We start from the raw sequence: 18,383 nt of genomic DNA, 5'->3' as shown, positions 1-18,383 counted from the left end.
GTTACAAAGACAAACTGAGATCGCTTATATGAAATTACTTGTAATATTAAAATAAGGGACACCCTTGGGGTGCCTGGGTGGCTCAGTCGGCTGGGCGTCCGACTTCGGCTCAGGTCACAATCTCACAGTTTGTGGCTTGGAGTCCCGAGTCGGGCTCTGTGCTGACAGCTCAGAGCCTGGAGCCTGCTTTGGATTCTGTGTCTCCCTCTCTCTCTGTTCTTCCCCTGCTTGCACTCTTTCTCTCTCAAAAATAAATAAAGATTCAAAAAATTAAAATAAAATAAAATAAAATAAAATAAAATAAAATAAAATAAAATAAAATAAAATAAAAATAATATAAGGGACATCCTTGCAAGGACTACCTGAGTCAGGCAGGTCATGTAAATCCAGAAGCCAAGGAACAGTAGCAAATTAGAGCACATGCTCGTCTAAAGGAAGTTGCTACGTGCTACTTAGCACCAAGTGGTCATTGCCATGTGGTAAAGCAGGCCAGGTACTTCAAGATGTTCCTGTATTATCAAGAAAGAGTAGATAGCCGTCTTTTTCTTTTTCTTTTTCAAGATTTTTCTTTTTAATGTTTATTTATTCTTGACACACAGAGAGAGAGACAGGCATGAGTGGGGGAGGGGCAGAGAGAGAAGGAGACACAGAATCCGAAGCAGGCTCCAGGCTCTGAGCGGTCGGCACAGAGCCCGACGCAGGGCTGGAACTCACAGATCGTGAGATCATGACCTGAGCCGAAGTCGGACGCTCAACCGACTGAGCCACCCAGACGCCCCTCTTTTTCAAGATTTTATTTTTAAGTAATCTTCACACCCAACATGGGGTTTGAACTCACGACCCAGAGATGTAGAGCTACACGTTCCACTGACTGAGCCAGCCAGTTGCTTCTCTTTTTCATTAACATTAGAATGTAAGATATTAATCCCAGGATAATCAAACAAAAGAGGCCCTAAGTTTTCAAGCTCTAATTTATAGAAATGTTGGTTTTTATGAAGACAAACATCCTTAGTATGGTAAACATTACACCATTCAGGATTGTTATTAATTACTGGTCAAACAGTAATTAAAGGACACCTAGTGAGACAAGGGTTGGCAATGTCCCAAAAGCAGATGACAAAATCATTTTGAGCAGCAAGGCAACAATGCCCCAAAGAAAGTTCGAAAGAAACAACTGGCCAGGGTGGCCCTTCTTTCCTAGCAATGCTCCTCTGTGACCAAATGTTCTTATGTTCTCATTCTTAAAGGACTATCCACATCATGTGCATTTTTTAAGAATGTAGGTAACAGCTAATAATGCTCCAGTGGCCATGGCTACCTAGAAGTCTCTGCGTTATTTGGGGAGAAGAGAAGAAAGATGTTGGTAAAACAGTACAGCTTCTTTGGAAAACAGTCTGGCCATCACTCACCCGGTTCAACATAGAGTTATATGATCCAGCAAATGCACTCTTAGATAGACAGCCAAGAAAAATGAAACATATGTCCACACAAGACCGTGCACATGAATGTTCATAGCAACATGATTCATAATAGCCAAAAAAATGGGAAAACCCAAATGTCCACCCCCTAATGAATGGATAAATAAATCGTGGTATTACCCAGCTATAAAAAATATTGTAGGGGTGTCTACAGTCAGTTCACTAAGCATCCCACTCTTGATTTCAGCTCAGGTCATGATCTCACAGTTCATGAGATCAAACCCCATGTCGGGCTCTGTGCTGACAGCATGGAGCCTGCTGAGGATTCTCTCTTTCTCTTTCTTTCTATGTCTCTGTCTCTCTGCCCCTCCCCTGCTCATGTTCTCTCTCTCTCTCTCTCTCAAAATAAGTAAACATTTTTTAATGTTGCAAAACAAATAATATATTGATACATGCCACAGCATAGATGAACCTTGAAAACATTATGCTAATGAAAAGCCAGTGACAAAAGGCCACCTATTATATGGCACCTTTTATATGAAATGTCAAGAAAAGGGAAATTTATAGAGACAGAGATATGGAGATATGTGTACTTAACACAGTGTTCTCTCCTCCTAGACTGTGACTTCCTAGGCCCAAAATGGCTCATAAATCTTTATACCCAGAGAGCCTTGAACATCCTGGCTTAAATTGTCAATATTTTTATTTTAAGGTTAGAGCTTTTTGTTTTCTGCCTAAGGAATCCTTGCCTAAAGTTTTCTGTGGTGGCCACAGGGTTTGAGGGGGAAGCCACACCATGACCTCTTCCCTTTCTCTCCTCCCCACCTCTACTCATCAGAGGATGAATAAATGACAATGTGGCAGAACACTTCTGAAAGGCTTCCAACCCTTTCTACTTGAACTTCTTCTGGAAAAGGCAGCAAACTGCATGAGATTAGGAGACGAATGGACCCCTTTTATACCTACAACCCATAAATCTATAAAGTAAAACAAGGACTGTTTTTGTTTTATATATATATGGGCCACCTGGGTGGCTCAGGTGGTTAAGCGTCCCACTTCAGCTCAGGTCATGATCTCACTGTTGATGAGTTCACGCCCCACATCTGGCTCTATGCTGACAGCTCAGAGCCTGCTTTGGTTTCTCTGTCTCCCTCTCCCTCTGCTTTGTGCTCTCTCTCTCTCTCTCTCTCAAAAATAAATGTTTAAAAATATATACATAAAAGCCAAAAAATGCTGGTTTGGATTTAATATGATCTCAACAAGATGAATTTCAAAAGCACTCATAACAATACACAAATGATATAAAACTAAAACTAAAATATACTTAACTTTTCATAACTTCTACTTAAACATCTATATTGAATTAAATCACCACTCTGCCTCCTTTATTAATAATTCTCTAAAGCCCTAAAGCTAAATGTACATAGGCAAACTCACTACGGGGAAACAGTGTAGATTTTTCGTCTCCTTAATGACAACTTGTCATTTTAGGACATAAGGGATTATTGGCTCCTGGTAGCAAGCAGAATGTTCATGACAAAAGAAATGCTACGCTGAAGTTAATGAGGTAGTGACACAACTGAACTGTTCTCCCTGGTAACAAATAATACTGGCAGAAACTTGGGTACAAATTGCAACACTCTTCCTCTTTCTCATGCCCAGGTAAACATGGAAAGTTACTACAACAATAAGTGAACTATTTAATAAGATCATAAAAATATCCTTAAAAATCTAAAATATTTATTCTAAGAACACAATCCAAAAGAAAGTTAAAACTTTACCTCTGTCATGACTTCCTAGACTATTAACTACAAAGCGGGGAAAGTGGGAAGCAACTAAAAACCCAATCAAAAATGAATTATTTGATTACTGATGATACTTTTGCTCAATGGGATTAAGTCATTACAATATGTAGCAACATCGAAAATATTCCCAGCCATGGGGTGCCTGGGTGGCTCAGCCGGTTAAGTGTCTGATTCTTGATTTTGGCTCAGGTCATGATCTCATGGTTGTGACACTGAGCCCCACATAGAGTTCTGTGCTAGGCATGGACCCTGCTTAAGATTCTCTCTCTCTCTCAAAAACAAAACACAAAACAAAAAACAACGATTCTCTCTCCCTCTCCCTGGCCCACCCACCTCATGAGCACTTGTGCTCTCTCTTAAAAAAAAAAAAAAAAAATCCCAGTAAAATGTAGAGAAGGTAGAAAAAATATATTTGTAAAGAAAATACAATGGAAAGGAATACAAACAAAATGAAAACGCTTTTGTGACAAGTTTTTCATTTTTTTCATTATTCAAAGTAAATGTGATGCTCTAAAAACCAAATGTCTACAGAGTGATATAAAAACACTGCAGCGCATCTTTCAAGCTTATCATCTAATTTTTAATCAGTAAAAACACTACAAACAATTTATCTCAAAATATCTTTTTCATTAGGATCTTTATGCAAAGCCTAAGTTATGTAAAAATCTCGTGCAGTAAACCAATCACAAAGGAAACGGAGAAGACGTGTGGGAAATGAGTACAAATATCACACTCATAAAAAGATTTCTTGAATAATATCACACCATAACAAGGTCAACTGAACACAAACATGACTAATAAAAACACATAGTGGTAGTTTGTGAATTATCTCTCAACAAAGCTAGGGTTTTTTTTTTAAAGGTGATTAAGATGTAGACTTTGAATTCAGACAGATCTGGGGGCGCCTGGGTGGCTCAGTAGGTTAAATACCAGACTTCAGCTCAGGTCATGACCTCACAGTTTGTGGGTTTGAGCCCCGCATCGGGCTCTGTGCTGATGGCTCAGAGCCTGGAGCCTGCTTCGGATTCTGCGTCTCCCTCTCTCTCTGCCCCTCCCCCACTTGTGCTCTGTCTCTCTCAAAAATAAATAAACATTCAAAAAAAATTTTAAATTAAAACAAATGAATTCAGACAGATCTGGGCTTGAATCTTGGCTCTATCAAGCGTTAACTTAATGACCTCTGGCAATTAATTTAACCACTGTCAGCCTCCCAGAAGAAAACAGTACCTTGCACTCAGAAAGCTTTTTTTTTTTTTGAGTAAGATTAAATGAGATAATAAATATAATGATTGTAGTATATAACGGTTACTATACAGAAAACACTCAGTAAATCAGTATATGTTTACTAATACTATTATTAAAACATCTCTGATAGTTGTACATAAACCAAAATGAAAACATTCTGCTAATTTCATTAAAAACAAAGAAAATGTAATATGTAGACAGAGTAGTAAAATGGAACATATGGGTCTTCCTCTAATGTTTCATATGGTTTGATAAGCTCCCTTTGTAGCAAAAGGTCCATAAAAAAGCTCGTGATTTCCCAGTCTCCTTTACTTTGAAGTACAAGAACATTTACTAATCATTCCTATAGGAACAAAATGCAACTTGGCTGACAAGGCAAGTTAAATGCTATAAAGAAGAAAATAGTCAAAGGATCAGAATAGACATTTCTCCAACAAGACATATAAGTGGCCAAGAAACATAAGAAAAGCTTAGTATCATCCGACAAATGCAAATCAAAGCCTTAAATGAGATCCCACTTCGCATGCACTAGGATGGCTACAGTTAGAAAAAAGGAAAAAGGGGTGGTGCCTGGGTGGCTCAGTCACTTGAGCATCTGACTTCAGCTCAAGTCATGATCTCACAGTTCAGGAGCTTAAGCTCCCTATCAGGCTCTCTGCTGTCAGAGGGAAGCCAGCTTCAGATCCTCTGTCCCCCCTCTCTCTGCCCCTCTCCCACTTGCATGCATGCACGTAAGCGTGCTCTCTCTCAAAAACAAACATTAAAAAAACGAAAGAAAGAAAAACAGGGGGGAAAAAGGCAGCTAAGAAGAAGTGTTGCCGAGGAAGCAGCGAAATCAGAACCTTCATACACTGCTGGTGGGAACGCAACATGGCACAGCCATTTTGGAAAACAGTCTGGCAGTTTCTTAAACAGTTAAACATAGAGTGAGCATGGGACCCAGCAATTCCATTCTTGGGTGTGTACCTCGCCAACAGGAACACATAGGTCTATGCCAAAATCTGTACATGAATGTTCATGGCAGCGTTATTCATAGACCAAAAAAAAAAAAAAAAAAAAAAAAAAAAGGAAAACATTCATTGACTGATAAATGGGTAAAATGTAGAGCAGCCATACAAAATATTACCCAACCATAGAAATAAATGATGTACTGATACATGTTATAACATTGACGATGCTTGGGATTCTCCCTCTCTGCCTCTCTCTCTCCCTCTCCCCCTCTCCCCTTGCAGGCACTCTGACTTGCTCTCAAAATAAGTAACAATACACTTTAAAAAAGAAAAAGGAAATTAAGGCAAATGGGGATGGAATGGGGCAAAAAGTGATGAGATGAGAAGCCTGAATGGAAAAAAATATGAAAAAGATAATGCAAAAATATTAATTTTCCTTTTAAAATGGCAAACCCTCAGCTTGAAGGCAGAGGAAGGTTCTTCTTTCAAGCTCATATTTTTCAAAGGAAGGAAGCCTCAAACTAACAAGAGTGTCAGACTCAGAGCGAGTCTTAGATCTACTTTCCTTCTCTTTCATTTATGAGCCATGTGAACCTTGTAAAGTTACTCGAATTACCAGAGCCACTGTTTCTTCAAAATAAAATGAATTCCCCGGGGCACCTGGGCGGCTCAAGTTGCTAGAGCATTGGCTCTTGATTTCAGCTCAGGTCATGATCCCAGGGTCCTGGAATTGAGCCCCCTATCTGGCTCTAGCACTGAGCTTGAAGCCTGCTTGAGATTCTCTCTCTGCCCTGCTCCCCTGCTCGCTCACTCTGTTAAAAAAAAAAAAAAAAAAAAAAAAAAAAAAAAAAAAAAAAAAAAAAAAGAATGAATCCCCACATCACAAAATGTCCAAATTCACATTAGGTACCCAAGAAATGGTAGCTGTAACTTTCACATAGTTCCGTGTACAAAAACAAACAGCAAACAAAAACCATGTGTGAAGTCCTAAATCAATACACCAATAGTGTTAAGAAAAGAGTACGTTTCTTCTCCAGTTCCCGAATGGAAACTACAGTCTTGTCTTTGTAATTAACCAAGATTCCTAGAATTTCCCCTTTCTAATTGTTTAGTAAAGCAGCACAGAAGAACCCCATATTGGAACCACAATCTTCACCTTGACAGAGCTGACATTTACATGGAATCCATCCTTTCAATCTCTCACTGGAGACCATGATAAATGATTAAGCAGCAGTCATTGCAGGCTTAATCTCGCCCTCCAGGACAAATGAATTTCATGACTGTGACTCCAGACCTGAGGGGTTCCCTGTCAACCTTCAGAAAAAGAGCTCTGCTTCCTATACAAAGGCAAGGATGGGAAAGCCCAACGAAATCCAATTTGGGATGGTTTTCCAAATGAGGTACTTTCCAAAAGATAGGGTTGTTCAATGGTACTCTCTTTTCCCCACTGGTTTCTAAAATTTCACTGTTTTAGGCTTTCTACATTCCTAATTATATTTGACAGTCAAGGATCTAAAAAGCAGTGGATAGACAAATTACTACCAAATGCTACTGGGAAATAGATTTAGAACGATGCTGAATATTTTCATTCTTGAAACGCTTGGCAACCATCAATGTTTCACACATGATATCAATTAGAAGAGAATAAATGGCCTCACAGAACGCATGCTGGCTTCTGTGGATAGCATGCTGGCAGGAAAAAAAAAAAAAAAGGAGAAAAAGGCTAGGCCAAACTTAGTGGATGTGGCCTGGTGAGAGCCACCAAACTGAGTATATTTTTGCAACTTTAACACACATCGCAGGACATAACAGCAGCAGCTTCACAAATAATGAACACATACCAAAAAAGCTTGGAAAGGCTTAAACAAAACCCAAAGATATATTAATTACCATCAAGGCTCGTCAAGGGGAAACAGATTATTTCTACTTATTTAAATGAACATAGAGCTATTCATTACCAAACATTTTTTTTTTTTTAAGAGCATATTTCTGTTGCCAAAATTAACTGTGATGCAGTCAGTTTGAACAAATTCCCAACCTGGGACACTTGTACTATCCATGAGGAAAAGATGGTAAATAACACTATTTACCTCTAGCAAATATCAATAAAATAGTGGAGTTGTCCCCCAGACAAGAAAGACGAAAAATAAGGGATGAGATGGGCCACCTGGGTGGCTCAGTCGGTTAAGCATCCGACTCTTGATTTTGGCTCAAGTCATGATCTCACAATTCATGAGTTCCAGCCCCATGCTGGCAGTGTGGAGCCTGCTTGGGGTTCGTTCTCTCTCTCTCTCTCTGTCCCTCCCCTGCTCTTTCTCAAAATAAATAAATAACCTTTAAAAAAAGAAAAAGAAGGAAATGAAAATAAGTATTCTTTTTTGTTTTGTTTTGAGTGAGAGGGAGAGCAGGGGAGGGGCAGGGAGAGAAAGGAAGAGAGAGAGAATCCTAGGCAGGTGCCACATCCCCAGCCCAGAGCCCAATTCAGGGCTTGAACTCACAAACTATGAGATTGTGACATTAATCAAGGGTCAGACACTTAACCAACTGAGCCACCCAGGTGCCCCAGAAAATATTCTTTGTAATAAATGAAGTTAACGGATTGGGGCTGTTGTTTTATGATTTATTCTCACAGAAAGGATTAAAAGAGGTTAGCGTGCCTTTGTTAGAAAGACACGTAGGATTTCTTCTTTCATTTGCAACATGGCAGTTGAAGTGTTTTAAAAGCAAGTTTTTGATAAAAATATCATGTGGGATTTGGATTTCATAACATGAAAAGAAACAGAAGGGGAAGGGGTGAGACACAATGGAAAAGTGACGTGCCTTTAACCAAGCAGAGGAAAAAGTATTAAGGTATCAAAGTAAGACACAAGCCTCCTTAATTAAAATACCTAGACATGATGTCTCCATTCCTCCACAAGACGGTGGAACGTGAGAAGCAAAGAAGCTGCTGTAGGCTGAACATTCGTATCCCCTCCAAAATTCATATATTGAAATCGTAATTCTCAAGGCGATAGTTTTAGGAGCTAGGATCTTCAGGGGATGACTAGGTCATGAGGGTAGAGCCTTCATGACTGGGATTGATGCCCATATAAAGAGACTCTGGAGAGCTATCCTTCCCTTTCAGCATGTGAGGTTATGGCAAGAAGAAAGCTATCCATCAAGATAGTGGTCCACGAACCAAGAAGCAGGCTCTTACCAGACAGTGAATCTGGATCTCAAACTTACCAGCCTCCAGACCATGAGAAATAAATGTGTGTTAATAAGCTACCCAGTTTAAGTTATTTGTGTTACGACAACCTGAATGGATTTACACGGCATATGGTACTACGGGTAGAAGTTTGGATCGGGGGAATAGATTTCAACCATCTCAAATTATCTCCTTTAAGTATAGAAAGAGGCGGGGCGCCTGGGTGGCTCAGTCTGTTAAGCGTCCGACTTCAGCCAGGTCACGATCTCGCGGGCCGTGAGTTTGAGCCCCATGTCGGGCTCTGGGCTGATGGCTCAGAGCCTGGAGCCTGTTTCCGATTCTGTGTCTCCCTCTCTCTCTGCCCCTCGCCCGTTCATGCTCTGTCTCTCTCTGTCCCAAAAATAAATAAACGTTGAAAAAAAAAAATTAAAAAAAAAAAAAAAAAAGAAAGAGGCAACAAGAGCTTCAGCACTGAAAGGACAGGATCCCATTTGCAGGAAGAAGTCAAGTCACTATCATACATGAGCTGTAGAGAAAAGATTAAACAAGAAACAAACGACTTTGAACCTCCTTGATGGCATGGAGTATATCAAACTGTGTACCAACCTTTCAGGAGCAACCTCAACATTTAAAGAGCACCCATGTGGGTAGACATTATACCAGGTATGTTTTGTGTGGTGTGTGTGTGTGTGTGTGTGTGTGTGTGTGTGTGTGTGTGTGTTGAGTAATCTTTTATCTTCATTTGAAGCAACAGAGGCTCAGAGGTTAAGTAAACTAACCAAAGGACACGTAACTAGTAACTGGTATATATACCAGGTACAGTCCCATGACTGTCCCAAAATGAAAATGCTTCCTACCACATCAGGCAACATTTTTCCTATCTCCAGTACTTCCTCAAGTTAATGATATCTTAGAGAAACGGAATGAGAAAACTAACGCCACACACTGAGCATTTCTTATGAGTTAATAAGCATCTATAGACAACAGAGCTGTTGAATGGGTGGAGAACACAATGGAATTACAGCCCCAGTCAGACAAAATTACCATTCGTTAGAGGGGAAAAAGTTAATTTCGGAAATGAGCTGATTTCTGTTTGGAAAAAACAATGAAAAGGAAATACTCCCAAAATGGTAACAGTGATCACCATTCAGAGGTAAACGTATACAATTCTCTCTTCTCTCAAAGCTTCTACTGAAAACACATTTCAAAATAACGTTAAGAATTATTTATTATGAAAGTAATATAATTATTAAAGTGACACTTTGCAATTCCGGATGACTAACTGACACAGTAAAGAACAAAAGTCCTTGGTCATGTATAGTAGTCCCCTGCTGTAATATGAAACCCTTAACAACTCTGTCAACTACTGGGCATGTGGTCTAAAAGCATTGCCCTTAGCACGCATTGGTTTCTAAACAGTGACAGTGCTCGCTCTCTGCTAAAATAAGTGTTTATCCAAGAGAAAATTACTTTTAGGAGCGCCTGGGTGGCTCTGTTGGTTAACCGTCCGACTTCAGCTCAGGTCGTGATCTCACGGTTTGTGAGTTCGAGCCCCTGTCGGGCTCTGTGCTGACAGCTCAGAGCCTAGAGCCTGATTTAGATTCTGTCTCCTCTTCCCTCTGTCCCTGCTCACTTTGCTCTCTCTCAAAAACAAATAAACGTAAAAACATTAAAAAAAGGAAAAAAAGAAAGAAAATGAGTTTATTCTCATACCAAAATCCTGAGTGAACAACCTCCCTCCAAGGACTATTTTCCTCATTTATAAAATGATGTTATAACCCCTCTATTGCAGAATTAATGAGGAACATAAATGGAAAGTACTTTGCACAAGAACCTGGGCGTATAAACACTCAATACAGTCACTGCCTGTATTATTGAATCATTATATTCATTATCATATCAACCATAATTGCCATAAGCTATTGCTGACTGAGACTGTTCCACCTAGTCTCAGTCACTAAAACACTACAATTGTGTAAGTATGTTCACCGTGCGAAAACTTTGGTTCGGTTGATAAATGATCACTGACATAATTTTACCGCATTTCTCCAAAACGGTTAAGGATTCTCTCTGCTGTGTTGTGATTGGGGGAGTGGTATGAAGTTCAGGAAACGATTTGGAGGCTCAAGTCTAACATCAATCCATCCCACCCAAACTGATCACCAGGAAAGAAACAATCCTTGGCCAGTCTTCGGGCCAACACTCGTTTTTGCTGGCTATAAAACTCCCGCTGGCTTATGCCAATCCCTTCTCCTCTGCTTCTTAAGCCTCTCTGATCACCAAACTAAGAAGCAAATAGACTCAAGAGCTCCAAGAGCCTAACTTTCCCTTCTATGTTACCAAAGACGACAAGTAAGAACAGGGAACGGCATACAGTGGTTTTCTTTAGCCTCTGGAGCACGTCCACAGAACCCGACATTTCAAGACTCCCCTCCAGAAAGGATTTCTAACGTAGAAGGTCTTGCTTCCCTTCCCCAACAAGAATCCCTGGGAGTGACTATTCCAGCGCTTAGTTACTCGACTCTGAACTTGCAGCCTGGTAACTCGTATGCCTCGTAAAACATTTTCTGCAAAACTATCCAAAACAGTGTTGAAAAGCCTACCTCAGCTTGGCAGAGGGCATGAAGACCTTGTAGCACCAAGGCTGCTGGAGTGGCTTGGTCAGGTTTGGTGCACTCATTCAACACCTGGGAAATGGCTGCCAACATGTCTGCTCCGTGCTGATAGGGCCTGTGAGAAACGATCGTTCAGAGACCAGATTAAAGTCGAAGAGCGCAGGCGCACTCCCAGGACATCTGCCTGAACAGAGAGCGTTCGTGCTTTTCTTTACGCTTGTGCCCACTGAACGCTGACCCTCCAATACGAATGCATGTTTTCGTCAAAGATTCGCATCATCGTCGTTACTGCTGTAACCGGAGACTCATTTCTGATACAGAAATGTTATCCAAAAAAGAGGACCCGTGCTAACAAATGTTACTCTTCCCTAAGCCGTACATCCTATTGTCTGAATTGACACAAACTCAAGTCTCCGGTAATGGTGAAAAGAACTGACTGACCTCACTGAGATTATCAGTAAAAGATAGAGCTATTTCCTGCCTGCCCCTTGCTCTGGTTATCAGCCACTGACTACAAAAGCAGGGATTGCGTATCAGAAGGTCATTTATGACAGTAGCGAAACTAAGGGGGTTACACCTATCACAATAATGATGCTGATGCTGAGGACGATGATAAAAATAATGATATGAATCGTAACTGACCAAACACCTATCTCATGCCAGGCACTCTGCTGGATTCACGCACTCAGGCTCCTCCTCTCCTCTCCTCTATTCCACATGTCATGTGCTGTCCCCAAAAGGATTTTAACTCCCCAGAGAAATGCTCAGGCCCATCCTTGGCTTTCCCGGTCACCCCTGAATGACGTAATAGTTTTCTCTAACGAAATACCAACTGATAAAACTGCCCGGCTGGATTCTACGGTTCCATTGTCTGCCAAACGGAAATGATTTTCCAAAACTGGAAAGATCTGACAGATCTTGAAGTGGCAACTGAAAGGAACACTGAATATATTCAATAGACTCTGACCCGGGCTGATATTTAACTTTTACTGAACCTCAACTTTAAGTGTGTAAAATTAAAATGTTGGCTAATGGGGTGCCTGGGTGGCTCACTCGGTTAAGCATTCAACTCTTTTTTTTTTTAATTTTTTTTAATGTTTTTTATTTATTTTTGAGACAGAGAGAGACAGAGCATGAACAGGGGAGGGGCAGAGAGAGAGGGAGACACAGAATCGGAAGCAGGCTCCAGGCTCTGAGCCATCAGCCCAGAGCCCGACGCGGGGCTCGAACTCAAGGACCGCGAGATCGTGACCTGAGCCGAAGTCGGACGCTTAACAGACTGAGCCACCCAGGCGCCCCAGCATTCAACTCTTGATTTCGGCTCAGGTCATGATGTCACGGTTCATGAGTTCAAGTCCCACGTCGGGCTCCATACTGATGTTATAGAATCTGCTTGGGATTCTCTCTCTCTCTCTCTCTCTCTCTCTCTCTGCCCCTCCTAGCTTGCATTCTCTCTCTCAAAAAAAATAAAAATAAAATAGAAATGGTGGCTAATAATTCCTTCATCTCTAAAATTTTTTCCATGCCGGTACCTCAAGAGAATCCAAACTCTCAGGTCTTGGGTTATATGTGTGTGACTTGTAGAGTGAGGTTATGTTTGGGTGGCCAAGAGACTGAAGCTTAGAAGAGAAGCAGAATTGCTGAGGTTTAGATCCATGCTGATCCGAGATTTATTTGAAACCGGAATCATCCACGTTACCGCTTCAGGATTAATCCATAATCGACAAGAGCAGAGTCACTTTCCTAAGACCCTCACATCTTCCTATAGTCTAGAGCATACATGGGGATTCAATAATAGGCCTCCCTTGTAATAATTCCTAGTAATTAATTCTATGCGATGAGTCACAACTAAGGCCTTCCCTATTAAAACTCTTTATAACAATCGGGCATAACATGGGGAAAATATAAGAACGAACAGTTTGACTTTACTCCACTGTTTAGGTTTTAGAAATTTGTTGTATACAAAAAAAAAAAAAAGAAAGAAAAATAAAGAAAACATAACATCACATTTTTATTATAATATTATTATCCAGAAAAGGATCTGAATTTCCTATAAATCAAGATACGAGGCTAGTACTGAGATAGACATGCTTGTTTCTTGAAGTCATTATCCAATATTATTAAGTTTTATAATTAGAAAACTTGACCTGAAAATTAACTTATTCTTACTCAAATACCCTCTGCCTATCTTTCCTGGCTTCTCACTTGCAATAAAAGAATTAGGTGCAAAATAATACACCATGATATACATTCCCAAGAGTTAAGCACAGCTTACCTTTGCTTACATATGTCTCTTATCGATGCTGCTTTAGCGATGAGTTTCTCCCACTGGACTTCCTTGCCCACAGACAGAGAAGGCACGTCAGACATGGCCATGAAACGCTGCAGTTCAGGATATACACGATCCTAAGAAGGCAATTTCACAAAAAAGGTAATTTCCCAACTTGAGTTGAATAATCACTTTACACAGCATTTTTACCTCCAAATCTCACATTTGCATCGCTAATTACAATGCATTTCTTCTAATCAGCAGAGAACAATGCTTTTGTGATTGCTGGGGATTTTCTTAGAGACCCATGCACGCCTCATTTCATAAGACAAGAAAAAGGTGGCTGAATCTCACCCTAATTACAAAGGCTCTAATCGTTTATAATCACACTTCTATTACTTTTTCCACACAGATGGAAAAATCAATTTCAGAATTCAGGGAAAAAAGTTTATTTTCTATTCTCAATTTCTCTTTGAGAGCCAATCACAACTGACTGCCTTACAGATCAAAAACATCCCGCTGAACCAAACTTTCTCAATGCAATCACGGACGTGACTCCTTAACACGACTGTATCAAAGCTTTGTCACGCGTACTGAAAAACTCATTTGCTGCGGTGAAAGGAACATGTTTGATATGCAAGTGTTTTATCAGAGCTCACCTGCTTTTCCCACAAAGATGTCAACAAGCGCACAGTGACAGCTCTTAGGTGTGGAGTAGTTCCAAGAAGTTGGATCACTCGTAGAATTTGTCCTATGCACACCTAGAAAATATTGAAGAAATTATGGTTTCACAAATGTAAATGCAGATAATCCTGAGGTTACCAAAATAACGTGAAAACCCCTTGTTATAAAATAAGGACTGAAATGGAAGCTAACTATAATATTACCCATCTTTCTGAGAGGTGGGGCATAGTTTTAGGGAGGAGCTAGCTAGCAATCCTTGGGGCATAAAGACCTAATCTCAGACAACAGCCAATGGGAAAACTTGGCTATGAAATGATTTCAAAGAATTCATTCTTTAATTTTTTTTTTTTTAATGTTTATTCATCTTTGAGAGACAGAGAAAGAGCATGAGCGGGGAAGGGGCAGAGAGATGGAGACACAGAATCCGAAGCAGGCTCCAGCCTCCGAGTTGTCAGCACAGAGCCCGACACGGGGCTCGAACTCACGAACTGCGAGATCACGGCCTGAGCCGAAGTCGGGCGCTCCACTGACTGAGCCACCCAGGCGCCCCCAAAGAATTCATTCTTAAATACTATAATAAATACTTTGGGCCCAACAAGGAAAATAGTGGTCGTGGCAAAATTAAGAGCTCAAAATTTCACGATACCAAACAAACTTCAATGTAGTATTCATGCCTCACTTTCTCTTTTTAAATTTATTATTTACTTTTGAGAAAGAGAGAATGCAAGCAGGGGAGGGGCAGAGAGAGAGAGGGAGAATCCCAAGCAGGCTCCACGCTGTTAGCACAGAGCCCGACGTGGGGCTGGAAGTCACAAAACTGAGATCACGACTTGAACCAAAATCAAGAGTTGGATGCTTAACCAACTGAGCCACCCAGACGCCCCTCATGCCTCACTCTCTTTTTGCCCCCGAGTAAATTGGTTAAATACAAACCTTGTGAACACCAAGTGTAGGCAAAGTATACAAGATATCATTATATAATACAGGTTCCAGTGGTCTTCCCAATTTGAACATCAAAACTGGAATCAGATTTGGTACCTAAAATGAATTTAAAGAACATATTTGTTATGCCTTCTAAAATAAATCAATCTCCAAAGCAATCATTATTGAGGTTTTCTTCAAAAGAATAATGGGAATATATATAAATTTCAAGACTTAACGTTAGCTAGCCATTTTTCGTTAATGCAATTTCACAGTACCACTAATACTCTATTTCTTTTGTAATTAGCCACCAAATACCAATCAAAAATGTTTTTCTTAAACAACTATGACATTACCTCTCAGCAATACAAAAGTAGTTAAAATATACCCTGCCCCAAAGAAGTTTACAGTTCTAATGAGAAGCTGACACTTAGGATATGTACACGAAAAATAACTGTAGAGTGAAATATGTTATTCCAATATGAAATAAGTAAACTTAGTTGTACGGTAAGGGAGGGTTAATGGCAAAAACTTCCCTACAGGTCTCCATTTCAATCCCCACGATAAAATAAGAAGAACAATTCATTTGTGGATGAAAAGACGTGATATTGTTAAGATGGTGATATTGTCCCAATAGGTCTGCAGATGCCACATAATCCCCATCAAAATCCTAGCTGACTTCTTTGCCAAAATTGAAAAGTGGATCCTAAAATTCATGGGGAAAAGCAAGGGATCCCCAATAGCCAAACAATCTTGAAAAAGAATCAAGTTTGAGGACTCAAACTTCACAATTTCAAAGCTTACTACAAAGCCACAGTAATCCAAAGAGTGTGGCACTGTTACAACAAGAAATATAGATCAATGAAACAGAACTCTGAGTCCAAGAATAAATCCTTACATTCACATCCAGTTGATTTTTGATAAATATTCCAAAAAACCTACAATGGAGAAAGAAGAGTTTCTTTGAAAAATGACACTGGATTTCAACAACTGGACAGCCACATACAAAAGAATAAATCTGGGTCCTTTCCTTACACAACACATAAAAATTAACTCCAAGTAAATTTCAGACCTAAGTGTCAGTGCTAACACTACCAAACTCTTGAAGAAAATATAGTAGTAAGTCTTTGTGACCTTGGGTTAGGCAAAGCCTTTTTAGATGGGACACTTTGGTGTCGCTTTTGAGCGAGTGCAACAAAAGAAAAAAAAAATACATTTCACCAGCTTAAAAATATCTGTCCTTCAAAGGGCACCACAGAGGGGGGAAACAAAAAATCACAGAATGGGGGAATTTTTTTTTTTTTACAAATCATCCATCGAATACGATATTTGTATCCAGAATATATAAAGAATTCTTCTAATTCTATAATAAAAGGACAAATAACCCAACTCTAAAAGAGCAAAGGATCCAAAGAAGATAAGCAAATGGCAAGAAAGAAAGACAGGGATACTCAACCATCATTAGCCATGACATAACTGCAAATCAAAAGCAGGATGATATACCCCTTAACATCCAATAGGATCTATAAAAAAAAGACAATATCAAATGTTGGCAAGGATGTGGAGAAATGTGGACCATCATGCACTGCTGGTAGGAATATCAAATGGTGAACCCCCTTCAGAAAACAGACTGGCAGTTTATCAAATGGTTAAACAGAATTACCAGATGATCTACAATTCTACTTCTAGGTATCTATCTACCCAAGAGAAATGAAAACATTTCCACACAAAAAACCTGTACAGGAATGTTCAGAGCAACATAATTCACAACAGCCAAACAGTGGAAACAACCCAAGGGTCCATAAACTGATGAATGGATAAATAAAATGTAGCATAGGGGCATCTGGATGGCGCTGGTTGAGCATCTGACTCTTGACTTCAGCTCAGGTCATGATCCCAGGGTCCCAGGAGCAAGCCCCATGTTAGGATCCGTGCTGAGCATGAAGCCTGCTTAACATTCTCTCTCTTTCTCCCCCTCTGCCCCTCTTCCCTGCTTGTGCTCTATTAAAAAAAAAAATGTAGTATAGCCCTACAATGGGAATATTATTCAGCCATAAAAAGGAAAAGGACCCAACAGGGATGAACTTTGAAAACATCACGTCAAGTGAAAGAAGCCAATCATAAGAGACCACATAGTAAATGATTCCATTTATATGACATATCTAGAACAGGCAAATCTATAGAGACAGAAAGTAATTGCATGAGATTGGAAAGTTGTAAAGGGAAATGGGGAGTGATTGCTAATGGGTACAAGGTTTCTTTGGGGGATGATGAAACTGTTCTCAAAGTATTTGTAATTATGTTTGCACAACTCTGTGAATATACTAAAAATCACTGAACTGTACACTTTGCATGAATTACATAGCATATATAACACAAAGCATGTGAATTATATCTCAATAAAACTATGAGCCTATCGATGGCACACTTTAGTACCAAAACGAATTATTTTCCTTCCAGTGCATTTCAGTTTTGTTGTCCAGAATGTTACATGTCCTTTATCTGCTATGATCTTAGAAAGTCTGTTTCTTCTAAGCTTAAGAAAACATCCACTTTAATTCACTTTCAAGAAGGGAGAAAAATTCTCCAAACCCTACTAACCAAAAAGTAACAGTTGAACATTAATTCATTAATGACCTTGACCATGATATACCATGGCAGCATTTGGAGCTACACATTATAAGGGCCACAGGCTCACAGCACATAGCCAAAATTGATGTTTTAAACAAGTGCTGGGACTCTGTTAAAACAGAAGTTCTATCACCCTATATTGAGCAAATGAACGGAGACAAATTTTTGAATTGGCTTCTTATTCCCCATTTTAATTAAAAACAAAAGGTTATCTTAGATTGCATTACACAAGTCTCAATTACCCCTTCTGGTAAGATTTCTACCAAGACACGTTGACAGATTCTTAGTTCTGGGAAGGCAACCAGTACATTTACTGACATTTTATAAAATAGTGTATTTAGCCGTATGGCTTCCAAACAACTGGTTTAATTATATTGTCAGAAAAGAAATAAAGTACTCTATTTATGTTAAAGAGTACAGTTGTTTTTTTTTGTTTTTTTGTTTTTTTTTTTTATGAGCCCCAGACTTAAAAAGTATGTATGGGTGTTTTTTTTTTGTTTTTTGTTTTTTGTTTTTTTTTTGCTGAGTTCAGGAATGAAAAAAAACCTACGTGGGAAACTCTTACTGTAAATAATCTTAAATTCATGCCTTCAACAGTTCCAAGGCTATTATAGCCCAAATTATATCCTCAAAAGTAAATGGGAAAAACAAAATAGTT

General features: G+C 39.6%; 1 protein-coding gene across 1 annotated transcript in view; it reads right to left on the bottom strand.

Annotated features, from left to right (window-relative positions):
• Positions 1-18,383, bottom strand: part of FOCAD (focadhesin) — a 283,468-nt gene that overhangs the window by 152,568 nt on the left and 112,517 nt on the right. Inside the window, exons 11-14 of the mRNA XM_047064929.1 lie at positions 15,107-15,211; positions 14,149-14,250; positions 13,496-13,626; positions 11,209-11,335 (exon numbers count right to left, since the gene is read on the bottom strand). Of these exons, the coding sequence (XP_046920885.1) occupies positions 11,209-11,335; positions 13,496-13,626; positions 14,149-14,250; positions 15,107-15,211 (465 nt within the window). The remainder of the gene's footprint in view (positions 1-11,208; positions 11,336-13,495; positions 13,627-14,148; positions 14,251-15,106; positions 15,212-18,383) is intronic.

The sequence above is a fragment of the Lynx rufus genome, unplaced genomic scaffold, assembly GCF_022079265.1.
Source record: "Lynx rufus isolate CCGP_SWC_20201006 ecotype Redwood Valley unplaced genomic scaffold, mLynRuf1.p SCAF_10, whole genome shotgun sequence".
In the NCBI taxonomy this organism is placed as follows: Eukaryota; Metazoa; Chordata; class Mammalia; order Carnivora; family Felidae; genus Lynx; species Lynx rufus.
This window is presented reverse-complemented; position numbering and strand designations above follow the sequence as displayed.